Genomic DNA, 26,577 nt, shown 5'->3' with positions numbered 1-26,577 from the left:
AGCAATTAAAACAAAAATTCATTACCCATACAGTAGTGTAACAGTGTAATAAATCCCTGATAAATGTGTTCCCACATTTGTTGCAGTTTAGGCAGACCCTCACAAAAGGTTGTGTTAGAGCGTGAAAAATTAGGAAATTCTTTTCAAAAAAGAGAGGGAAAGAAGGGGGAAAAAAAGGGGGGAAAAAAGAAAGAAAATATGCGACTGTCAGATAATGTTTTATTAATTATTCTTTTTCTATTTTCACCCTCTGATGCAGAGTCCGTATGTCCTTGTGTTTGGGCATAGATTATTATTGTTATTGTTATTTACAAAAACCTTCAGGTGGGTCTGGTACCGCACCTTGAGACCATGTCCTGACCCACAATTAGGTTTAGGCCATTATTAGTTTAGCTGATAATGTGCACATTAATTATTTTGTATCAACGTCACCAAAAATCTAATCATTACAAAATAAAAAATAATGCACAGAGTGAGGGAGGAACAGGCCAGCAACTAATTGTATTCCCAAAGGGAGAACACAGCTTAACTGACCAGTAAAGAACCTCTGATTCATTTTACCTTGAGATAGTGAGTCAGTGAAAGTGCTGCAGAATTTTTATAATGATAGAAAACATAATTATACAAAGCTACACAAAAATGTAGTAAGATTATCACATAAAGCAAAAGTCAGTCATTCTATAAGTGAGTATGTGAGTGCATAAAGCAGGAGCCACCTAAAGAGAATAACTCCTCGGTTTGAAGTTTCCAAATGCTAAACTGAATAAGAACTTCTGTGTGAATGCTGCTTACACATTCAGTTCTTATAGTTGCATGCTGCCCTCTAGCAGAACTGAACTGACATTGCTGCATTCACATGTTTTTTGCTGCCTCTTCAGTAAAGAGTGTTCTGATCTGACCTACGCAGAACATTGGGAATGTACTTGATAGGTGATTGGATGAAAAATATATGTGCATTTTTTGACTTTGATTTATTTGGTCATTATTTCATAAATAAATATATGAAATTCCAAACTCAGAAAGGTCTGGGCGGAAATATTAGAAGGAGAAAATCCAGAGGACTAACAGGCCAAAGAGAGGACTCGTGATACCACACTGCAGTGGTATTCGTTGCTGTGGTTGGTCAGCACTCATTATCACTTCTTGGCATTGTGAAAGTTTGAATAAATAAAATGTTCTTTTTAAATCAGTGGTTTATGGTGACATTAAGCTCATGTTACACTTATTTACTGCATCCGATGGGGTAGTTGCAAGTCGCTCATTGGTTGCTTGAGTCTGAAGGTAAAACTGTGAGTCACCTTTGACCTCTGCACGACAGAAAGGTAACAGAAAAAGATTTGAGCTTGTCAAGATGGTTCACGTCTCGCCTTGCAAAGCCCTGGTTCAGATGAACGTACATGTTTCATTAGCTAAAGAAGTGTGGGAGAAACGATTGTGAAAATAAGGAGAGGGACCTGCAGGCTGCCTGCAGACCTCCATCCTTCATGAGCACTTTACAGAAAATAATGTGATCCTAGAAGGTCTTCTGTCGTTTTCTCCCCCCGTGAAGTGATGCACGGATTTACAACATTAATAAGAGTAACACACTCATTTATCAAAATGTACACTTTAAAAGGCTGAATACAACATCTCTCCATCTCATATATACAGATTTTACCTTTATTTTATGTGCTATTGAAATAGAAACAAGTTACAAACAATTTATGATAAACAATGTGAATATAGGCTATAGATAGATGGATGGATAGATAACTGTAGATACAGATATCTATCTATGTCTATATATACATGATATTTCTCTCAATCTCGAGGTTTTGTCTTAAACTGGATGGAATTTAACAAACGCGGAAGTAAAGAGTACGGAACACTCTTGCTTCCCTCCACGTTTCTCCGGTACGCGCCCGTGCGTCATCCCGTCCCGTGCTCGCGCCTCCCCGCCCCTCTCGCTCCGGTCGGACTCTCACACCCTCATGGCTCCGTGAAAGGACACATGGCGGCGCTCAGCCATGATCCAACAACAACCCACCACAGACTGACGATGCTCAAATAACGGCCTCGGTTCTTTTCTTTTGGAAAATATCCCCACTCCTGCGGCATCCTCAGCAGCAGCCAGCCGCCTGTCAGTGCCTGTCAGCGGCCGAGGCACCGCCGCCTGCACCGGCTTCATTTTACTGCTCGTTCTGGTTTTTACACTTTCCGTTTCCGCCGCAGCTCAGCTCATCATGGGTGTCCACGGCTTCCTCGAGTACATAGAAAAGCACTGCCCCAGCGCCGTGGTGCCGGTGGAGCTCCAGAAGCTGGCCCGGGGGAGTATGGTCGGAGGTGGCCGGCAGAGACCCCCTCAGAGCCCGCTGCGACTGCTGGTGGACGCCGAGAACTGCCTCCACCGGCTCTACGGAGGCTTCTACACCGACTGGGTGAGCGGGGGCCAGTGGAACCACATGCTGGGCTACCTGGCCGCCCTCTCCAAGGCCTGCTTCAGCGGCAACATTGAGCTCCTGGTGTGCTTCAATGGCGCCCTGGAGAAAGGCCGCCTTCACGAGTGGGTCAAGCGGCAGGTGAACGAGAGGCAGACCGCCCAGCAGATCATCAGCCACGTCCAGAACAAGGGCACCCCTCCGCCCAAAGTCTGGTTCCTCCCTCCCGTGTGCATGGCCCACTGCATCCGACTGGCGCTCCTCAGGTTCCGCGTCGGAGTGAGTGAATGCTCGGCCTGGTGCTGCCTGTTGAGCGGTGCACTGCCACCGTTAGCAGGCTCGGCAGTTAGCCTGCTAGCCTGCCCACCATGACACCACTGCCAACTTCACCCATGACACCAGTCTATGCTCCCACACTCAGTGAAGCGGTGTTGGCAGTGGTGTCAGCGACCTGCTCTGATCCCAGAGTCATTCTGATCTGGTGACCTGACATGTGTGAGACTGCATGTGACGAGCAGATAACTGATCATGCAGGTCATTTAATCAAGGCCAGATATTGAGTTGATCCAGTTTGAGGGCTTAGAGAACACAGACAAACTGGCTGCAGACACTGGCACTGGACCATACTTTATTACTACTATTACTGACCATTAGACCATATTTGGATAATTGACTGATCATGTTGTATTTCACTTGACACTTATGATGATCACAAGTACCTCTGAGAAACTAATTTCCTCATAATTTACAGACCAAAGCAAGTATTGAAGAAAACATACCATGTAATGAAAGTATTTGTTAGTTGTAGCCTCACATATTACCTTAGCATCAATACTGCTAATGTAGAAATGTACTAATATTTTAGTGACGCAAAAACACAATTCCTCTCATGTTGCATGTTTGTTTTACTGTAGCTTGCAGTAGAGCTGTTATCATATTTGAAATGATCCACAGGGTAATAGTTAGTTTACATTTCTTTATTCTTGCGATCTGTATGTATAAATTAGGGATCTGCTCCATTGCTGCTGAACTCAACACTAAGTGGGTTGAGTATTGGGCAGATGTCATGTCCACAAAATGGATACTGATCCACATTTAATACAGTTAGTGGATCAAATTCGATCTCCATCTTTTATTTCTGCAGCCAGTTAGCTTGTGCATTAGCTCGTGTCCGACTGTTCACCTGTCAGTGTGGAGGATGTTGAATACAGAGTCTTTAGATCCTCAGAGTTGAGATGTCAGGACAGATAAAGTTGGATTGGTGCATCCCCAGTACTGATGTGAACCAGATTTCACCATGATCAGATCCAGACCGATATGGTATTTTTTTGGGGGGGGGGCTGATGCCACTACTGATATAGATAGAGTGAAAAATATTGACTGATGTATATATTTTTGCAATGCTTTCTAAGCTGTCATGATCAAACCCTTATGACAAACTTTTTTCTAATTGAGGTTTGATATGTTACAGTTTAATCATAAACTTTTTTATAAGTAACCAATATAAAGAAAGAACAATACAACCAGACATATAGAAGTTGAATAAAAAAACAATCAGTTTCATGTAAATCATGAACATAAATGCTCACACTATCGGCCAATCGAAAAATCATTCAGGCTCTCGTTATGATGATGTTGTGAGTGGTGACTTCTACTTCCTGCTGTCAGCGTTCATAAGATGATGCCTGTTATTTGTTTGTGTGACTCTCGGCTGTGTAGAGTTGGACACACTTGGAGCTGCTCCTTCAAACCTGCAGTCGAGTGCTTGTCTGTGTGCGAGGTTTATTTTGAGTCTGTCCCATCTTAAACCTAATTCTCGTCTCGGCCTCTCCTCAGGTTGTCCAGAGCATCGAGGACCACCACCTGGAAGTGATAACCTTATGCAAGGAGAACGGCTTCCACGGCCTGGTGGCCCACGACTCCGACTACGCCCTGTGCAACGTCCCGCACTACTTCAGCGCCCACGCCCTCAAGCTGAGCCGCAACGGAAAAAGCCTCACGACCAGCCAGTACCTGATGCACGAAGTGGCGCGGCAGCTCGAGCTCAACCCGAGTCATTTTGTCATTTTCGCATCACTCTTAGGTCAGCACGACTCTGCTGCTCACATGTTGGGCTGATGGCCGTTCAGAAGAGGCCGACTAAAAGGTGTGCTTGATGGTGTTTTACAGGAAACCACATACTGCCTGATGAAGACTTGGCTGCCTTTCACTGGAGCTTACTTGGTCCAGAGCATCCATTAGCATCTTTGAAGGTAAACTGTTCTCTCTCTTATGTCTCACAGTGTGTCCAGTGGAATAATAATAATAATAGTAACAGTGGGGGGAGGTAAAGCTTGTTATTGAATGACTGAAGGACTTGAACTGTGGTTCAGCACATTGACCTGTTGTGACAGGTCAGTGAATTGTTCCTCCAGTGGAACTAATTAGTCGAGGCCGATGTATGAAGTCATTTCTCAGAAAACCCGCCGCTCTCGCTCGCATGTTGACATGCCATTGAGTTGCATGATGGGAGATATAGGATTTTGGGATTTTGGATGTCGTCCCAGACTAAAAGTAAAGATATATAGGTCTCTGCTGCTTCAGTGTTGTGTGTATTTAAAAGTTTATTGGGAGTTCTCCCACTTTTGGGATGTGCAGTGAAGGGATAATGTTGCACTACTACGACAGCACATTTGCATCAGCACATCAGAATAGTAAGGATAACCCTCCCTATCCTGTCTGTGACTGTCGTCCCCTGACCTGCTGGTTTCTGCTGAAGATGGACATTTTCTATAAAACACACGACAAACTGAAACAGAGGTCCCTGTAGTTTTCAACAAATGTGTTTCAGAACTTCCCTAGTTTTGGAGAGGGGATGTATTTTAGCCTTTTAATATGCATTTGGTGTTTTTGTGTTCTGTTTTGTGTCGTAAGGACAGTACAACTGTGTGTTTTGAGTCAAAATACCAATAGTGGTGTTCAAGTGTGGTCATGGTAATGAAGTGATGTGATTTTAATAATTTTTGACAGCAGAGGAGTGAGATATATCAGGCTTTAGACTCCCACACACACACACACTTCACAGTTTGATTCATCACTGAACTCTGACACAAAACATGAGCCATTTTCAGGAAATCCACTCCAGAAATGATCCACACAAGTCAGTTTAGACTTTCTCCGGATGTTGCTTTTCACAAATGAACAACACAGCAGGCACGTTTATAACAACCCAGAAATCCAGTGGTTCATACTGAGATGTTTGTATTCTCTTTTTAAATTTACATTTTTGCACGTTGTCTCTTCTCCTGTGTTCTCACATCAACTCTTAAGGACATTATCCAGAGTTTTTACTGGGGTGCTGGCAGGGGACACTCTGGAGAAAGTCAGCAGGCTCTCACTCGGACATTTGTGTTCATGCATACAGCTCCCTTCCAGGAGAATGATTTTCTGGAGTTAATTGAATGTCTTATAGCAGCTATGGATGTATGTGGCCATTTCCAACTGAGCCCTGCCTGCTTGACACAGGGCAAAGAGAGAAAAATAAACACACAAAATGTGTGTTCCTGTTGGACCACACACTTCAAAGTAGAGCTGGGTGACATGACTTCAAATTAATGTCTCAATTATTTCAAACCATTACCTCCATTACAATTAATGAAGGATTCTTTCATTATTACTCTGTGTGATTGTGTGTGTCTGAAGATCACATAATTCAGTTATTAATTGATGATGTCATATCACCACTGTAACCCTGATGGCTGTGCACCTCACGTTACGTCTCGTGTTGTGTTTTAACTGCATGTGCGCAAAATGTTGGACTTATTTTCAACGTGTTTAATTACATGTCTCCTAAACATTTGAGCGAATCAAAGAAACACAAAGTTAACCTCAAGTCTTGTAGCGTACGTATCCTAATATCTTCTGATTAATGTTGGTGTTTATTGTTAAATTGCAATGTGAGTGCTGGTCAGCGGAGGAGGGAGGACCTTCAGCAGGGTGATACGGCACGAAATGTAGCGGAAACCCGGCAGTTTGTGAAGCTACACATTGGGGAGTATTAATCAAATTAACTGGCATGAGAAAAATTAGGTCGGTTAGAGGTTATAAATGTCAATTTGGATACTTTTTTTTGTTAATTGCCCAGCCTTACTTTATAGCACCAAGCTTAAATGGCCTTTAAAGGCCTGCAACTGCAAGACATGGTAAAAATCTGAATTTAACCAAACAGCCTGCTCATAATTCCATCAATAAAGAAGCCTTATTTTGGCAGGAAAATGTAATTGCTGTCATCCATAATTTACTCGTAGCATCACTCCTGCTGAGCTTTGCCTTGATGACCAGAGGTTGAGTGGCTGTTGTATGATTCCACAACTGGATGCTGATTGTGGTTGTGAACACTGCTGCTTGATAATAGATTACTAGTTTTACAAAGTGATGAGAAGCTGTTGGTAGATCTTTCTGGAATATGAGGTTGAATATTCCCACCACTGAATTAACCAAATATGTAAATGAGTAGAAGACTGAGCTCCACCACCAGCTGCCACCAAGCTGCATCTATTAGTTTGGCTGAATATGAATGGGTGATACAGCCTTATTGGATTTGTGGATTGGTGAATGGTCGACAGTTGTTAACAGTGCCAGACAGTTTGAGGGCACAGTGTGTGAATGGTTCAGCTGCTAGTTTGCGATGAGCTGTGATTAAACAGAAAGCCATCTGGTTCACATGTTGCAGACAAACACACTCTACTGCTCAGTGACACACACACACGGGTGGCTGTGGATGAGCGGCAGTCCTCCAACCAGAAGGTCGGAAGTTCGATCCCCACTCTTCCCATCTGCATGGGGCAAGATGCTAAACCCCAAATTGCCCAATAGAACAACAACAAAGAAGACTAGAAAAGTGCTATGTAAATACAACAATTTACACACACACACTACCCAAATGTCTTGACTGGTGTCTAATTGTGTCTGTTTGGTCGTTTTTGGGTTGTCTGTCTGTTCGTCCCATTCCCATGAACGGAATGTTTCAAGAATGCTTTGAGGAAATCTCTTAAAATTTGGTACAAATATTCACTAAGACTCAAGGATGAACTGATTAGACTTTGGTGGTCCCAAGTCAAGTCTTAAGATCAGCTTGAGGGAATGTCTTCTAATTTGGCACAAATATTCACTTGGATAGATTTTGGTGATTGGCGGTCAGAGGTCAAGGTCAGAGTTGTTTGATTTTCCTCTGACGCTGCAACAAAGAGCACTGTTATTGGTGAAATATCGGACCTCATGCAGAAATCGGACGGCGTGCGGAAATTATTCAAAACCACTTTAGCTGTCTGTTCACATCCGAACCTTGACCAAGCGCAAGCGGTACACAAAGCCTGCTAATCAGAGGAGTACTGCAACGTTTCTTGTGGCTTCTTCGGCGGCAAGCACTGTCAGTGAACAACCCGAAAAACGTCAGAAGCTGCAGGACGACGCGATCAGCGAGGGGGGCGACGCCGACGCCGGGCTTCGCTAAGTCCGAGGCAAGCGGACTTCATGCAGATCAATGTTGACAACCGAGGAACAGAGCAGATCGGAGCGCAACAATAATGCCTCGGCCCCAGTGACCGTCAACAAGGGCTCCTTCGCAGAAAACACGACAAAGCAGAGATCAAAATTCAAAAACGTAGAATTGCAGTATAGACTGTGTAAATATAGCCTTTATTTGTTACCCACTTGTGCAATAAATAAACTCGTCCTTATATATAGAAGGATCTTGGACATGAAGTTTTTTAAATTATGATTTAAGGCTGAAGTTGCAGGAAATGCAATACACCACCAGTCTGCTTTATTTCTCACTGGCTTCTTTGCCCTGGCTGCAGTGGCTGAGAGCAGGTCATGGGTGTCACAGTATTTAGACCCATCTTACAAAAGCTCTACCAGCGTGTTGAGAGGCTGGGGAATGTGTGACCGAGGTGGCAGGTAGATTAAACTGTCTAATGAGTTACAGACGCACGGTGCAAACTAAAAGGCGGAACATATTCAAGGAAAATCATTCAAGTGGATTTAATGTGATTATTATGTTAATCAGTGTCACTGTCTGTGTGTGTATATGATGAACCATGTGTGTGTTGGGGACAAACTCCTGTTAACGTCCAGCATTTTAAACAGCAACAGGACCTTCCTGTACACACTGATGTAAAATGCAGGTTATATGTACAGACCTAATATTTGTAATCTCAGAATCAGCAGATTTACTCTCGGATGTAAAGAGCTGGATACAAAGCAAAGGTTCTTACAACTGTAAACTCAAACATGATTGGCTGACCTGTTGGGAACGCCATGTGTGATCGATCCACAGGTGCGTGCCCACCAGCTTGTGCTCCCACCCTGTGATGTTGTAATCAAGGCCGTGGCCGACTACGTCCGCAGTATCCCGGACATCACCGACCTGGAGGCCATCGCTAAAGACATCTTCAAACTTTCACAGGTAGGAGAAGTATGTGATGTGTCAGGATGGCATTGGCTCTTTTGGAAACTGTTTTCTGCAGCGGAGGTGACGGGTGTGATGCAGAAAGTTTTGATCATACTTAGAATCGAATGCAGTGAACAGCATTTTTTCGAAAGCAGTTTTCCTTTGTCGAAATACAAAATATAGATATAGCCAAAATGTTATCTCAATAAACAAATGTCATATCAGTCTTTTGATAATTAATACAGTAACATTTCAGATCATTATTTCCTTCAACTGTTACGACTTAAAAAAAATTAATGTAATTTAAAGGAACCACACTTAAATGTGGTTTTAAACTTTTTAAAATAAGGACAATGAACTTCTAGAAAGTATATTTGAATGTTAAGACAATATTTTACTGAAGTTGAATTAAGGCAAATAATTCCCGTCTGCTGCCAAGCTTTTTAAATGCACATTGTTCGGAAAAGCAAACATGATGACCTGGGCAGCACAAAGAACTGTGCACTTCAAAGCTAAAGTGTGAGCAATGACCCATAACAAAGCTGGAGGCTAAATCATTTTCATAATGATTCAGTTTGGGACCAAACAGAAACTTGCTACGTTTTTTAAAAGATATGAATCTACCCACCATTAATTTCCGTGAACAGGAATTCGGACTGTTTCACATTCTATCATTTACCAAATTACATTAACCAGTTAAACCAAAAAGCTTTTCTTTCCTCTGTAGATGAATAATGGTCCTGCTCCCTGCATGTGTACAGTGTGTGATTCCCTGATGTCTTTTTTGTTTCCAGTCATGCACTGATGACAAAGTCATCCGCTTCAAGAAGGCAGTGGAGTACTACTCAATGGCCAGCAAAGCACCTCACTTCCCTCCACAGTTTGGTGGGTTTATAAATAATCTCTTTATCTTTGCATATCAGGTGCTCCAGTATTATTCTGCATTCTTACAGTGTTTTCTTTGAAATTGTTGAAGGGGCTACACACACAAGATGTTTTATTAAAAATAAGCCATTTTATTAAACACAGTTAATTAATAAAGATATAACAATTCTGAGACCAAGTAAGAGACTATGACCAGAATGTCCACAATGAACAAGGGATGATGAACCTGTGATTTAAGGCTGGTAGAGTTGTATTAAGATTAAGATTAAAATTCCTATTTTTGGTCCCACACACAGCATGCAACATGCAAACATGGGGAAATTTGACCTCTGTATTTAACCCATCCGTGTGAACGGAGCACACACGGAACACAACACACACAGTGACCACACACGGAACAGTGGGCAGCCATGAAGGCACCCGGGGAGCAATTGGGGGGTTCGGTGCCTTGCTCAAGGGCACCTCGGCAGTGCCCAGGTGGTGAACTAGCACCTCTCAAACTTCCCTCCATGTTGGAATTGAACCGGCCACCCTCCGGTTCCCAAGCCAAGTCGCTATGGACTGTGCTACTGCCTCCCAAAGTTAATATTACACATCACACATATTTTATTGTCCTCTCACTACAAATATCAAGTGACTTTTTTGCTCCAAAAAAAACAAAAAGTGGATTTAGAGAAAAGTTACACCTTTAGTACATGGAGCTGCACTTATTCACCATTAATTAGCTGGTTATTAGCAGCATATTGGTTATCATTAGTTGTTATCATAGTTATCATTATAAAGACATTATTCATGTCATTAATAATTCAGTTGATATTTTGCATGACCATATTCTATCATTACAATTATTTTGTTTAAATCAGAAATTATCTTTTATCAAAAAAATATCTTAACGATTGTGTGTTACTTTTACTGTGTTAAATACAGATTTCAAGTCCACCACTTCCCACAGAAAAAAAATTCAATATTTGTTTCTAATTCAAATAGTTCAAATTTCATTTTATTGTAGATCTGATTCACACAGCCCCTCCTGGCCCTGTTCTCTCTCTTTTTCTCACACACACATTTCATATTGACATCATTTCATCTTCATCAGGTGAGATCTGATGAACTAGAGACAGATGTTAACACCATGTCTGAACAGGATCTGTGTCACTAGAACATAGTTTGTTCAGCAGCTGTTCTCGAACTGTGTGTCTGCTGCTGACAGGAAGTGCGCAGTGGATTTGTAGATTTTTCTTTGAAACAACACAGAGCAGTGACAGTGATCTAGAACACTATATTAAGGGATGAGGTAGCTCAACTGAGCTGAAACTAATGCAAACATGCACTGAACTCCAGATTATCTCTTGAAATTATCCAGGACTGTATCTTCTGAGTTATTCCAGACAGCCCCCTGGGAAAATGGAGAACATAGCAGGAGATCCTTCAGAGGATTCATGTGATGACGTGTCTAACATGCGACTGGTTCAAATCTGATAAAAAAAAAAAAAAATATCAGGATGAAAAAGAGGAGCCTTACACGTAAAAAAGACTAAGGAACTTGGAAACCTTTTTCCGTTGCTGTGAACGCGTCTTGTGCTGACATTTTTATTTCTGAAAAAGCCTCTAGTCAAGCTGAGAGGAGCTGCAGATCCAGGTGATAATTATCTGTATCAGGGATGCCCTTCACATTGTCACATTATTTTCACGCTGTCAGTTGATATACATTGTTATTATACATTTGACTAATTATTATAATTACACCTTCATACTTCCATTTTCCCACAAACAAATACTGATGTGAGCTGTGTGTTATCTGTACTGCAGCTCCAGCCTCCCTCAAGTCTATATACTGAAGCTTTGTGTGTCTTTTACAGTCAGACCAAAACTCATGGGAGTGCCTGCTGCAGTGCCATCTCCAAAAATGCTCAACATTCCACAGGCGCCGCTGCCTGTAAAACCTGGGGTAAGGCTGTCGAGGACACTGTCCTACCAGTGAAAGCACTGCAGGTGGCTCGTCTTCACCGGACACCGCATGTTCATGTTTCCCTCTCTGTCGTCTTCAGGTCCAGCACTCGTACCCGGAGCCTCTGGTGGAGCGCAGCCTGGCTCTGGACACGTTGAACAAAGGCCTCCCAGAACAGAACAGCTTCAGCCACATTCCTCCTGAAGGGAAGCACACACCACTGTATGAGAGGTCTTCTCCCATCACCCGGGGCCAGGCCGGTAGCCCCAACCACACAGAGGCTGCTTTCTTTAATGCCTCCTCCACTTCCTCCTCCTCGGAGAACGATGAGAGCTCAGGCTCAACTGCCAAGTGAGTTCAGCACAAACCAGCTCTCTCTCTCTTGGTGACTGTCCTCTTTCCAGGAGAAGGTAGTGTGGCATGGGACTCTCCCACTGGATCTCCTAACAGCCAGACGTCAGCCATTGACTTTGTCAAGTCCTTTAATTTAACATAAATTTGAAAAACACTAACTCAATTCATTAATCAACATACATTGTCCAACACAGAACCTTTCAGGTAGCGTGGCTCAGCTCTGTCTCTGTGTCCTCTCCAGTCTCTTTTCTATGTGTCAGTCTCCTTCATGTTTCTGTCTCATGTGGCAGCTCTCTGCTGTCTTGATATCCAGGGAAGTCATCAGCCCACAGCTATCAGTGTGCTGGGCACAGCTGGTCAGCTCCATGACCACATGTGGTTTTCTGTTTCTGAGAAAATGTATATCTATCTGGTATATTGTCTTTTCACTTCCTGTTTGGGAGCCCTGTCCATACAGCAAATGTTTTTGGAGAAGTACAGAAGCAGTGTAGTCAGCAATATCTTTTACCAAAGCCACTTTCAGTTCACATGATCTGCTTCATGACAGCATTCATCTGTCATTAATTCATTATTTCATCCGTCTGCTTTATATATTTGCATTCACTGTCCTCAAAGGCTCTCTCCTTCTATATCTACACACACACACACACACACACACACACACACACACACTAGGGCTGAGCGATATATAGAACATTTATCGTCAATCTCGCTATAAACATGCGCGATACACATATTGCAAAAGACTGCTTGAACTGCAATAAATTGTGTTCCATGTGACATGCATTGACGGTCTGCATGTCAAAATATTTGGCCAGTCAGATGGAGCCCTGCTGCCCTAGATGATAAATTAAAGATATTCAGATCACTGACTGGTTTAGAAGAGAAAAGAGAGCAAATTCGATTGAGAACATCTGAAATCTTTGTCCAGAAAGAGGAGTCCTAGTAACAGCTAAGATACTGCCCCACACCCTCAAGCTCTCATGCCCTTTGTTAGAGGACCCGATCTGGAAGAAGGAAACACAAGACTGTCCCCCAGTGGGGAATTTATATATATATAATAAATAAACTGCTGCTGTCCTACATGTACTACTTTAGTGTGTGGGGTGGTGAGTCTCTCCTTTTCTTGCCTGCTCACTTCCTCTCTGCTTCTTGTTTGAAGATCTGGGACTAATTGGTCAAACAGCTCATACAGCTACCTCAGTCGGTACATGCAGGATCAAATGAAAAAGAAAATGGCTGCTTTTAAAGAAGGTCTAATGGCTACGTTGTATGATTCTGCAATCAAATGACAATGATTGACAATGATTGTTTTTTATTGTCCTCTACATACCAGCATTTTCAGTTCATGATCAACCACCTGTCACATGTTCAACTGTTCATCTTTTAACTGCTACATGATTCATGTGTATGTTGTTTTACATTTAGTCATGTAAGTGACCATAAGGGAGGTTGGGAGAAGAATGGACATCCTCCTCACTCTGAGAACACACAAGACGGACAACAGGGAGACCAAACAAAGGTGAGTTGAACATCAGAAACTCAACACATCTGACCCACTGATAACACCAGGTAACTATCTCACCAGTTTACTGTACTTAAACTTGTCTCCTCTGTCCTCAGACTGACCTCTGTGTGACCTCTGCTGTGAGCCCCGGGTTGCAGGCTGCAGGTCTCCACAGCCTGAATGCCCAGATCCCCTCTCTGCTCTCCATGCCCACTAGGAACCACATGGATATAACCATCCCACCTCTCCCTGATGTGGCCCCCGAGGTTCTGAGGGTGGCCGAGCACAGACACAAGAAGGGCCTGATGTTCCCTTACATCTACCATGTTCTCACCAAGGTTAGGGGGTCTGGGTCATCAAGACTGAATGGACAGAAATTCACAATGCAATGCATATGCACACTGGAATCTGAAGTGTCTGTAGTCGTTTGCGTCATTGTGCAGCATCAAGGTAACTGTGTGTCTTTGCAGGGAGAGATTAAGCTTTCTGTCACCATTGAAGATGAAGCTAACAAAGACCTGCCTACGGCAGTGCAGCTGTTTCGTCCTGTTCGTCAATATGTTTACGGGGTGCTCTTCAGCCTGGCAGAGACCAGGAAGAAGGCAGAGAGACTCGCCATGAGGAGTAACTGCCTCCCTGAATGTGAGTCCCACCTCTTAACTTCTTGATCACCTCATTCTGTGAAGTATTTAATCTGTTAGGTTGTAGATACAATTATAAAAGTAAACTGTCCTTAACTGCAGTACTCTTTCTTGCGTTAGTCTCTACAAGCTTTGTGCACCTGACCACAGCCCTTCTTCCTCACTGACTCAGTTTGGCTGGACGACCAAGTCTTGGAAGAGCCTGGTTCCAAACTTCCTTCAGATTAATAAACATTGAGGCCATTTTGCTCAAATGCTCAAAAGTTAAAAAAATGGTTTTATGTGTAGTTTGAATTGCGAGACCTTATATAAACAAAAACTATGTCCTAAACTATGTCCATTCAATTCACTTTGACTCAAGTCAGATCATTCTCAAGGGTAATTTAAAAGAAAAAATAGATTGCTAGAGAGAGGAGCCAGAGAAAAGCAGATTTTAATACATTTATAAAAAAATCTCTAAAAATGTGATTTATTTTTTTCAGAATGAGTTATTGAGTATAGATTAATCGGCAAAAATGACAAATTTATCCTTTTAAAATCCTACAACACAATCTGGTCTGAATACTTTCTGAAGTCTCCGTGTACTGAGTACATAGATTTAACTGCAGTCAGCTAACGCCGTTACGCCGATTCACCGGCCTAGCTCTCTTTGTCCTGACAGCAGAGTCACTGATGAGCTCTCATCTTTTATTCCTTGGTCTATTGTAACGGATGGATACGAACACTGATATCTCCTGATACCTTTGCGTCCTCCCTCAGATACACATGTCATGGTCAAAGAGTGGGCTGCCTACAAGGGCAAGTCTCCCCACACTCCAGAGCTGGTGGAGGCACTGCCCTTCAGGGAGTGGACCTGTCCCAACCTGAAGAAGCTGTGGTTGGGGAAGGCCGTGGAGGACAAGAACCGCAGGATGAGAGCGTTCCTGGCCTGCTTCCGCTCTGACACTCCAGCTATGCTAAACCCTGCCAACATCCCCACACCCCTCCTGGTGCTCTGTTGTGTGTTACGGTGAGAGGGCTGCTAATATCCAGAACCCGGTGTGGTTATACACACCGATACAGTTATGTGGATTTCACTGTCAATGTGAGGAGGGAGACCAGTGTGAAAGAGAGTGAGGATGCTGACCAGTTCCTGTTATTTGTAACACTGTTAACCTTCTGTGTTTTGCTTCAGGTTTATGTTACATTGGCCAGGAGTAAGAATTTTGCGTCGTAACGAACTTGACGCTTTCCTAGCCCAAGCACTTTCTCCTAAACTTTATGAGCCTGACCAGCTGCAGGAACTGAAGGTGATTTTGTAGTGTTCATGATATGAGGAGTGTCTGAGAAACACGCACACATCACGAATGGCCGGTTGTCAATCGCTCATGAGCGTTGCATGCACCTACCTGCTCAGAGAGCCGCGGACTGATGAGTGAATTGGTTGATGTCTCCTGTCGGACTTCATGTTGTATGTGTTTCTCTCGTACTCCTCATATTCTGCAGACAAAGCAACATGCTTGTGTGAAACCCTGTTTGGTTACAAGCATGTTGTTCCGTAGCTTTGCTCTGAGAGATGTATTTGTAGAGCTTTTGAGGCGTGCTCATGTCATGTGTGGATGGTTTATCAACTCCATGCGTCACACGGAGTTGTAAATAAGCTGGAGCTCTTATTTCCATTCGGCCTTTGTTGGTGTAAACCATCCACACCCGCTGTGTGCTTGTGTTCTGTCTGTGTGTAGCTCTGTCGGAACATGGAGGTTGTGTCTGCTGGCTTTCTGTGTTGGCTGGATCTGGTCGTCCAATGATGTGTTTTTGGCAGCTGGGAGTGAATGGGCTGCTTACGCTTGCTCTGTGCTTTGCTTCGCTCTTGATTAATTTGAATGCTCTGGGTGTGGGGGGGGGGCTATTAGTGGGACATGCTCCCTTTTCTTGTCATTTGAGCAAAAGTTTAAAAAATGTGTTGTATTTTTCCCCACAGATCGACCACCTGGACCCTCGAGGAGTCCAGCTGGCCGCTCTGTTCTTGAGCGGGGTGGAAATGGCTCTGTTTGCCAACGACGCGTGCGGACAGCCTATTCCCTGGGAGCACTGCTGTCCGTGGATGTACTTTGACGGCAAACTGCTGCAGAGTAAACTCATCAGGGCCAACAGGGAGAAGGCCCAGCTCATTGACCTCTGTGATGGTCAGGTAGCTTGATCACACTGAGACACTCTCTTGACCCACAAGACAGCAAAACATGCTTCCACTTCAGGCCTCGGTGCGATTGTCTTTAGTTGAACAACATCTAAAAGTGTTTGTAAATTGACCATGGGTTAGTAGGCCTTCCATCATAGTATGTTCTTTCCCCTGCACTTTATTCAAGAGCATGGTCTTTCAGTTTGAGAGCAGGATTTATTGATTTCATGTTCTGTAATGCCTTCACTCCATGCTCTACACTTAAGGCTAGGCGATATGACATCAAATCAATATCACGATTATTTCAGACTTTGACTTGGTTGCGATTAATGGACGACTAGATTTTTCCTCTGCTCTTTTCTAATCACTCACACACAGAACTAATAACTGATAACTTCTGATTAGTGTTGGTATTTATTGTTAAAGTGCAACGTGAGTGCAGGTCAGCGGGGGAGGGAGGACACGTAGTGGAAACCCGACAGTTTGTGAATGCACTCATTGGGGAAAGTACTTAAGTCAAATTAACTGACATGTTTAGATTAACATTAAGTTGGTCAGAGGTTATAAAAGTCAGTTTCGATACATATTTGGTTAATTGCCCAGCCGTAGCTTGCACTCAGATATTTTGTTTCTTGGACACGTTTCCTGCTCTGCGTCTTCAGCTCGTCCCCTCCTCATGCTGCTTCTATGCGCGTCTGCTCTCTGAATTTTTCTTCTGTGCTTGGTTTGTTTTGTTTAACAAGTCTGTCAAAATTCCCCAAACTTGTATATGTCCCCAAATGAAAATGGACTCCTGCTCCATGAAGGCATTTTTCTTAGTGTAGCAAGAGATGTCTGTATAATAAATGAAAGTAACCACCTGTACCTACACCCTAACATAGGGCGGGACAATTTAATTCTATCAGTTGGGGAATTTTAACTGATTGTTGCACAAAAAACTCCAAGAGCAGAAGAAAAAATCTGAGAGCACACCTTTGAGCTCAAGCAGGGTATATGCAAGATTCTGTGGTTTTGAGTGAAAGCACAACAATAAAAGAATGTGAAATCAATAAGTTCCTGCTCTTAAATTGAAAGACAAAAAACCCCCAAATCATAACGTCTGCCTGGCTGCATCTTGTGACCTCCTGTGTGTCATTTAGATGAATCCTATAAATGGAGACGATAGTGCACACAGTCAGACTGCCGCTCCTCAGGGGTGTACAGGTTGCACAGAAGTGATTTGCATTTGGGGAATATCAGGGGGGCTGAGAACTGGAGAGAGTGATTCAAACTTCTGCACATCTGCTCAGTTGCTGCATAAAGCAGGATCAACTCTCAGATTGTCTGATTTGCAAAGTCAGAAAAATTGTCAGACACTCACAGTTTCTGTTGCTGTTAGGCCACCTGACCCCAGGAGTTTGATGAAGAACAGCGAAGTTGTAACATCTCAGTTTTAACAAAGATCAGTTTAGATCAGTTTAAGTTTAACACTAAGTGTTAAGAGCCTGTTTAGTCTGATTTGATTGATTGTTTATTTTACTTTATTCTTTCAAATCCTCCAGCATGTAATTGTCAGTGACTTTCATTAGCGCGGACAGGATTTGATAATCTTCTTATCGGTAAATTGGCAAAACATGAATTGAAACAGATTTGGAAATTTGAACGGTTTTGTAAAGAAATGCAGGAAATCGTTGATTGTAGTTTCTCAGATTTCCTGCTTGTTTGTGTTATATCATTGGGTTTTGGACTGTTAGTCTGTTCAGAAAAACTTAATTTGACGGAATTTTTTCAATATTTTTCTAAATAAAATATTAAACTATGTAGCTATAGGCTCCAAATGTATCTATAGTTAAATACGTATTCCCTTAAATGCATTTAAGGTAAATTACTTGGTGAATAATATTGAAACTCAGCAGGGTTTCTGGACAACTAAGATGCTATGGTGGTTGTGGGGTTGTAGAGGTTATATTGGTCGAGGAGTGTGGCCTCTGTGCATTGGGAACAGCTGACTGACATAGTGAGCCGACTCCTCTCTGAAACATTTTCTCTGATAGCTAACATTTTTCATGCTTCGGTCTCTCAGCTCATCCTCTGTAGTTAACTGTAGCATTGATCTCTTTGACAGACTTTCTCCCTGGTTCATTGCACGCTAAAGATGTCAGGAGATGCTAAGAACTCGTTTTCACTCGTCATTAATTAATTTCCTCTGTGGCAGCAGAACATGTAAAAGCAGCTTTCAGAGATTCCTGCAGGTTTAAGTGGACTAACTGAACACTTAAGGGGTTGATTAACTTTGAAAGACTCACTGTAGATGGACTTGAAAGCACTTGCTTGCCTATGAACACAATAAGGCTACAGACATCCCAAAATGTACTGTAGTTACACTGGTCTCTCCATTATGAGTATATGTTGTAAGGAATGAAAGCCACAACACTTTCCTTTCTCTCTCATTGCAGATGTTGTTAACGTTCATTCAGTGAAGAAGCTGCAGCTCTGTGTGATAGTGGATCAGTAACAAGCTGATCAAAAAAAACTGCTGGAACGTTTTCTTGCCCATTACCTTCAGTGGAAGCGCAGCAGCTAGAGCTAATGTAGCAGTCTGTTAAATAACAATCTGATATTGATCAGAGACATCATAGCTGCAGATGTAAGAGGCTGATAACTGCACTCACTTAACTAGGAAGAATTCTTTTATGATTTCAATCAATATTAGAAAAGTGAATTACCCAAAAGCCTCATCAAAGCAAGTAAGCACGAGTGGTATTCAGAAATAAAGACAACTGTGCAGGCTTTTCTTTTTCACAAGAGGTAAAAACATGCATAAAGCTGCACTAAGTGAATGTACTTGTTCTCTGCCTAAAAGGTGATGAGGCATCGACGCTGTAGCAGCTCTCAAAACAAGTGTAGCTTTAATAATGACCCACTGAACTGTGATGAAAGTAGAAGTGATGGCAGCACGAGTCAGATGCTCCTGACGACCTCAGCTCTACTGCCGTCTAGAAAGACAGACACGAGCATGTCACTGCTGAGCTACGACCAGGACACCAACATGTACTTTCTCTGACTGTGTGGAAATCCCATGATTTTTCATCCTAGATGACGAACAGAGGCATTAGAATGTGAATTTGTAAGTGGTGTGATGTGGAAGTGAACACTATATATCCGAGGTGTGAGTGTAATGAAGAAAATAAATATAATCAGCGTTTCTAAAAACAATGTATGCTATATATTTTAAAAAAATACCATGAAGTGATGAACCACAAGCACCAGACCAATTTATACAGCACCAGCCCCCCAGGAGTAGAATCATCGGTTAGAAGCGCCAACTTTAGGACGACTCTGACAATCCTCGGGACTCAGGAACACACCTAATAAATGCAAACGCCTACAAGTCCTCTTCGAATGAAAGACTGCACCCATTTGTACTTATTCTAAATATTTAGTTTTTTTATAGGGATACAGGTGATGATGTAATAAAAGTTCATTGAATGGGAGGTGAAGTGTTTTGCAGTGGTTGTGATCATTTTTTTTCCTTTTCTTTCTTCAGTCTGAGCTGGTTTCCAAGGTGGAGAGGATGCGTCAGAGTATCTTGGAAGGTCTCAGCTTCACTTGTCCACCTCACCCTCCTGTCTTCCCCCCGCCGCCACCTCCAAATCCTCACGGGATGCCTTTCTACGCCCCCAGCGGTTCCTTCTACCCCCCACCCGCTGTGATGCCTCCTCAGGGGAGAGGTAGGGGGATGCCTGGTGAGTACAACCACAAACAGTAAGACACCATGTCATTTTGTATTTGGTCATAAAAGTGTTGATCTTGAGGTTATTTCATGCATCAGTCATTTTTGTAAGATTTAAAGTAAATCATAGAATATTCCCCCTTAAACCCAACTTTGCTTATCACTGAAGTCCACTGAGGAGTTTAGTTTTTAAATGTTTCCGTCATTAGAAGCCTCAGTCTGCACATGCACAACACAGCTGGAGGTTTCTCTGCACAACAGCATCAAATTCTGTTTTGTTTTTGTTATTGCGTTTGTCACGCATTATAAGCATCATCAACCCCCCCCACTCACTTGCGGTTAATCCAGCTGAGATCCCCTTCTGTGTTCACACATCCACTTCTCCTGGATTTCTACAGACTTATACTGGGAGGCCAGGCAGAGAAAGTCCATAGAAACTGTGGAGTGTCTCGCTCGGACGTTTGCGTCCACGCGTTCACACATGCACCTCCTCTGGAGAAAATACAGAGGAGCTGCGGAGTCCAGTGCATGTCTGATAGCAGCTAATGTTACAGATTTGAGCTTGTGCTGTTTCCTCAAGCAACTCTGATGAGAGACACATGCACTGACTAACACTACTTGCTTTTCCTTTTCTAATTAGGCCTTCAAGGAATCTCGTCTCAGGGTGGGAAGCTGGAGATCGCTGGCACTGTTGTGGGTCAATGGGCCGGAAGTCGACGCAACAGAGGAAGGGGAGGCTTCCCTATCCAGGTGGTGTCTGTGGGGGGAGCAAACAGAGGGTAAGAGCAGAAGGGAGTTAATGTGCCTCATGTATTTTTATTATCAGTTGCACCAATTATAATTCATTGTAAACCATGTTGATTCTTTTGTAGTCGTCTGCGAGGTGTGATTTCTACACCTGTTATAAGGGCATTTGGTCGAGGAGGCAGGTACCACACTCAAGCCTTACAGAGTCATGGAGCGTACCTGGTAAGTCAGTGATGTATCATTCTTCACACACACAGAAGAGTAAAGCTGCTTTCTGACCTCCGCATAATCTCTGGATATTCTCTGGAGGGGCTGTGTGTGAGAATACAAATGTCCGGGTGAGAGACTTTCTCCAGAGTCTCTGGCTGGCCCCCTGGTACAAACTCCAGAGAATCTCTGAATGAGCTTATGTCTGAACACAGCAGAGCCCTTTCGATGTCATGACCTCCGGGTAAAATCCGGAGAATTGGCTGCAGAGTTTACCCAGAGTCTGCCTTTCACACATGCGAGACACAGCGGGAGGTTCTCTGCATAGCTCACAACAGTGATCCTCAGCATTATTCAGGCGAGAGGTGGAGCAGTCGGGTGCAGGACGGGACTTTTAACTCCACTGCTGCGATCACGTGATTTTGTTTACAGCACCCCGACACCGGCGTCAGCTCTTATCACCACAAACTCTCTTGATATCTTCGACAGTGTAGTCGACATGTGTGTCACCGCTGTTCCACAGTTCTTTCACTGTAGCTCAACAAGGAAGCTCAAAGTGAGACTTTATATAACAGTAAGATTCAAAGATTTTTATTGTCAAATACACAGAGAACACACGTTTCCCTATGAATGGAAATTCATGTGCTGTCCTTTCTGGAATACCGACCAAAATGTACATAAAAATACAATAGTTACATAAAATACAATTAGGATATGAACATGTTAAAAATAAGGCAGAAACAAGGTGAATGAGGTGAATAAGGTGAGGATTGTGCAAAACTGAGCAGTGCAAATTGAACAGATTTGAACTGTCATTTGAACAATAAAATGACAGACGAGCTCTATTGAAGTCTTCCTCTGATATCAGTGTGAGAGTAAATGGCATTACCTTGACATTCAAACTATGAGGGTAAAAGTACAGAAGTGAAAATACTAATTTTAAAGTGTGAAATTGAGGTGAGATGTGTTGTTGACCTTTGGTTCCTTTGGTGGCATGTTGTGTGGCAGCTTGTGATTAAATGCATTATAATGCCACTTTTTCTTAGTGCCATGTCATGTTTGCAAAGTGTTTATAGCCAGACACATTAAGCAATAGCAGCATTGGTTGTAGATTCTCAATGAAGCACCATTTAGACATTTAATTAGATTTAACTACATCTATGGACATTGAACATGTTGGTGTAAGGTCTCAATAAGTGCACAAGTCAATTTTACATAAAAGTCACAAACTTAATCTGCAAGGTCCCACTGAGTAACAATTGCACATCAGTCCTTACACAGCACAAGTCTTAATTGATGTCACACTAATGTAAAGGCTGCAACAGAACACAAGTTGAACACACACACAGTCTCGTTTTACGCCTGGAAATGTATCACTTCATTATTTTGCTCGACACATTAAGAAAATACATTGTCGAATGAATTTTAAATAGTTAAATGTGAATCTCCTATGTTCATGATCATTCGATAGAGGTGATTATTAAAGAAAGAAACTCCACACAACCACAGTCATCATCTGACTGGCATTACTTTGTCACATTTTCTGTTTTTATTCATCATAACTGAATGGATGAACTAGAATGTTATTCAGTAGAGCTCATACCTCTGCCAAGGAAGCTTCAACTTATTGCACACATTGATTCTAAATATACCAATTCTTTTATATATAGTTCTGTTGGAAATTGTTAAAAATGTCAAATGTCCTTTTTGAAATTTTAAAGAAAGTGAATAAAATCCTGAATCTGCCCCCTTGTCTGGATCACGCCAAAATTGAATTGGTTCTTTCTCTGCCCATGTCCTGATTTCCCAGGGGAATCCATTTAGTAGTTTTTGCATAATCCTACTATCAACAAACCAACCAAACACAAAACAGTGGGCAAAAACGTAAGCTCCTGGTGGAAATAAATATCAATGCCCGTCAAAATGCTAAATATAGACGGCATGGACGACTGAATTAAAACTGATCCACTGTAAGAGGGGATTCACCTTGAGGCAGGAATCAAGCATCCCATACTCTCACTCAGGATTTTTAAATGTCACATGTCATTTATTTAGCCCCTGTTATTTAGCAGTACCACTATTCCCTGTTATGCACCAGGGACCAAATGTCAATTAAGCGTTGCAGCTCTTTCTGCTGTACAACCATCCCAGATCAAAGTAGACATGATACAGAATACATGTGGGAAAGTGGCTTCTACGACAATTCAAGACATTTGTAACATGTTAGTCAGGTGCTGCTGTAAGTGGTGTACTTATGCTTCAGTGTTTGTTTGAAATGCTAATCGAATCGTCCGCAAAAGAAAGGAACCATCTTCTGCAAGAAGGAATGTGTTTCCAATTTTTGAAGTTGATTTTAATGTGGGTCAGTAAAAATAAAACATTAGGCTCTACAGACTGAATATCCAATGCAAAGTTCATGGGTATCTGAGTTTGGGCTTTGTGGAGGAAATCTTCTGAAATCTTATGCTGTAGTCTCACCAGTAGTCTGGAACAATGTGTCTGGACCAAATTATTCTGAAGGGCAGACACATCCAGACTCTGCTGCCTTGGTGGGAAACAATTACGATGGTGAAACAATCCGGACCTCTCCGCGGTTTGTCTTTCAGTCATGAACAACACGCTCAGACACATGCATAGCACAGAAATCTCTGGAGAGCTCAGGTGAGGGGTGATGCAGAGTCACGATGTTATGTCTAAATTAGGCCACTGAGATCCTGTGTTTTGTTTACACCACATCTACACCAGCATCAGCCCTAATCACCAAAAACTCTTTAATCTCGTATTTCCAAGTCGGCATGACACCTCTATTAGTCTGTCTCATCCTGATTCATCCTTATTGTTTTAGTTTTCTTCTATTTTGTGTCCGTCTTGTGTTAGAAACATCATCTTCACACCCGCTCCCCTGAGGAGGATCTACTGCTGTTCTCTCACATGGGCTCATTCAGACATTATCTGGAGTTTTCACTTGGTGGCTGGCAGGAAATACTCTGGAGAGCCTCTGACTTGCACATTTGCGTTCTCACATACAGTCCATCCAGATAATTTCAGGAGGATATCTGGAGTTCAGTGCATGTCTGAAAGCAGCTACAGTTATGGGCTGGGGCACCATCCGGCGGGTCAAATAAATATTACTAAAACCTGGAGGAACAGCCTCTACTATGTGTTTTTCAGTCATGAAGGGTAATCCTTTCAGTTGTTAAGCTTCACCATATGTGCTTCACAAAGATCAAAACACTGTTTGGCTTTTCACAGTTTGATTACAGTGCAACAACAAAGTACACAACCATTGTGTGGGCTTTCAGCATGTGATGTGTGGGAACTAAACAGCCTCTCAGCAGGTCTTTGTGCTGTACAACCCCCCTTTATTTTACTGTTAATTGACTTCTACTTCTTACTCTCCAGTCTTTCTGTGTTTAACCAGAGCTGTCAGCCCACGTCTGTGGTTTTGTTCTGTGTCTAACATGATCCTTCACAGTCACTGCTGCTGTGTAACTGCATCATTTTTTAAACATCCTTTATTGTCTGACGTCTGTACCAGAATAAGTCTGCTTATAAGCCGCCTCATACATCCGGACACGATGAAGTGAAGGAGAAGAAGGATCCCAAGCCGGAGGAGAAGGCATCCTCCCCTGCACCGTGCGACGGCTCAGCCACGGAGAACGGTACAGACAAAGAGGAGCAGCTGAATGGAGATAAAGAGGAATGCAGGGCTCTCATCGTCGAAAGTGCCTTTAGCAATGACTCCAAGACGTGCAATACTAATCCTCACTTAAATGCACTAAATGTAGATGGAGGCTGCCATAGAGAGGAGGGTCTAGAGGCCGCCGTCTCAAAAAGAGAAGTGTAAGCCTATTTTTCTAGAGAGGGTGATGGATGAAAGATGGAGCAGCGTTAGGAATACCTGAGAATTTGAAAAGCCTACAGTCAAATGTACATGTTTCTTCTCAAAGAACAGAGATGAATTTCAGATCCCTCTCAGTAAACACTCAATATACGACACACTGCGAGGTGGAGTCCCTGGTGACATCCCAGCGTCACCATCGTTTCTACATATTAATGAGAATTACACTTTTTCTTTTCTTTAGAATACTAAAAGCTTTAAGAAGCTTTGATTTGGGAATATTTTAGTTCTTATAGGTTGATAATCTTCCAGTACTTGGCACCATGTACTCGTGACAGTACGGGTTAATCAGTTTTGTGTTGTCATGATAACTGCACGTTGAAAACTACACATAGAAACAGAAAAGCAAAATGCAACATGTCCACCTTTGGTCAACCACTTTTGGGTTTGATTCACACCGAAGCAGCGGCTCTGTGCAGTTTCTGTCACTCAGCTGCAGCGTTTCCACAACCGGCTCAAAATTCAGAAGCAAAAGATCTGGTCACACCCTGACAGATGTCCTCACACGTGGAGCTGTAGCAGCACCGCTTCAACACAAACCTTCTGCATGGGTCACACTTCAAAGAGGTGTGTAGTTATTATGCATGTCGTCCTTTTTCTTCCATCTTTACAAGCACCGTGCCCATTTGGAAATTGAAGAAACAACTAATACCACTGGTATCCCATAAACGATGTTAACTGTTAGTAACAGATTTGTTCTGACCTTGTTTTTTTCCCTTTGATATTGACCTCTGTTGCATTTAGTTAAAAAAAAAAAAACAATATGTTATGTAGCTACTTTGAACTAGTGTATTCATACTGTATTGTTCTCTGTTGCTGTTCTGCATTAGTCAAATAACTAAGAAAATATGAATTCATTGCTTGGATCAAAATCAACCCTTTTGTAGCTCAAAGCAACGTCCTCGACCTTCTAATGAAAACTTCAGCCATCAGCCAGTAATTGACTTTAGTGTTGTTTTTACCCTCACACCACCTCTACACCAGGATCATCATTTAACATGTCAACTTAATTCTCCTTAAGCTTCTCATTGTTCATTAGTGATTAGAGAAATGGTGTACTGTACCCCTCGCCCCCCCCCCAGTCCCTCTGCAAGAGCTAAATAGGTTACCTTCTATGTGAGCTGATCACAGTTTCTTCCTAACTCATGGATTGTGAAAGAATAAACTGCTGTGGGGTTTGATTGAATGTTGGATCGTGGAAATCGTATTTGAAGGAAACTTAGCTACAGTGCTTAATAAAACTATATTCTTTTAGTACAAGCTGTTGTTTGTGTGATTTCTTTATTGCTCTTCTTACTGTAGCAGAAGGAACACATGGATCTTTACACTTCTTCCTGCTCACTGACTGATTTTTCTCTGCATTCTTTTTCAGATATAAGAATACACCAGGGCCAACATTGAATTCTTATGTTAAGTATTTTTCACACTAATCTTTTTTTTTTTTTCTAAAACATTTCACAAATAGTATTTTGTTGGGAACCTTTCAACTGATTGACTCAGTCTTCTTTAGTTGATGGAGTTTGAACTGTCGGGGCGTGGTAGCGAGGGATGACATCACAAAGATCCCTGACATCACTTGTCAACAGCCCCATCTTTATGATGACTGAATAAACTTGATCTGCTGATGGAGTTCATGTGACACAACTGAAGCTCTGGGTTTTTGGTTTTAT

At 42.5% G+C, this 26,577-nt stretch overlaps 1 protein-coding gene across 3 annotated transcripts; it reads left to right on the top strand.

Annotated features, from left to right (window-relative positions):
* Positions 1 to 1,892: 1,892 nt before the first annotated feature.
* LOC109629000 (constitutive coactivator of PPAR-gamma-like protein 1 homolog) lies at positions 1,893 to 26,167 on the top strand. 3 transcript variants are annotated; one of them, XM_020086465.2, is made up of 17 exons: positions 1,893 to 2,696; positions 4,254 to 4,500; positions 4,587 to 4,669; positions 8,734 to 8,862; positions 9,642 to 9,732; positions 11,592 to 11,680; positions 11,781 to 12,031; positions 13,463 to 13,556; positions 13,658 to 13,879; positions 14,012 to 14,183; positions 14,942 to 15,191; positions 15,357 to 15,471; positions 16,143 to 16,352; positions 19,867 to 20,065; positions 20,693 to 20,831; positions 20,925 to 21,021; positions 24,545 to 26,167. In XM_020086465.2, the coding sequence occupies exons 1-17, from the start codon at positions 2,223 to 2,225 to the stop codon at positions 24,851 to 24,853; spliced, it is 3,171 nt and encodes a 1,056-aa protein (XP_019942024.2). In that variant the 5' UTR covers positions 1,893 to 2,222; the 3' UTR covers positions 24,854 to 26,167. The 3 variants fall into 3 exon arrangements, 2 of the variants coding, with proteins under 2 accessions (XP_019942024.2, XP_069369665.1); XM_069513564.1 differs by having other exon boundaries at positions 2,077 to 2,417; XR_011239117.1 differs by lacking the exon at positions 15,357 to 15,471.
* Positions 26,168 to 26,577: the final 410 nt, after the last annotated feature.

This window comes from Paralichthys olivaceus, chromosome 2 (genome assembly GCF_024713975.1).
Source record: "Paralichthys olivaceus isolate ysfri-2021 chromosome 2, ASM2471397v2, whole genome shotgun sequence".
Taxonomy (NCBI): Eukaryota; Metazoa; Chordata; class Actinopteri; order Pleuronectiformes; family Paralichthyidae; genus Paralichthys; species Paralichthys olivaceus.
This window is presented reverse-complemented; position numbering and strand designations above follow the sequence as displayed.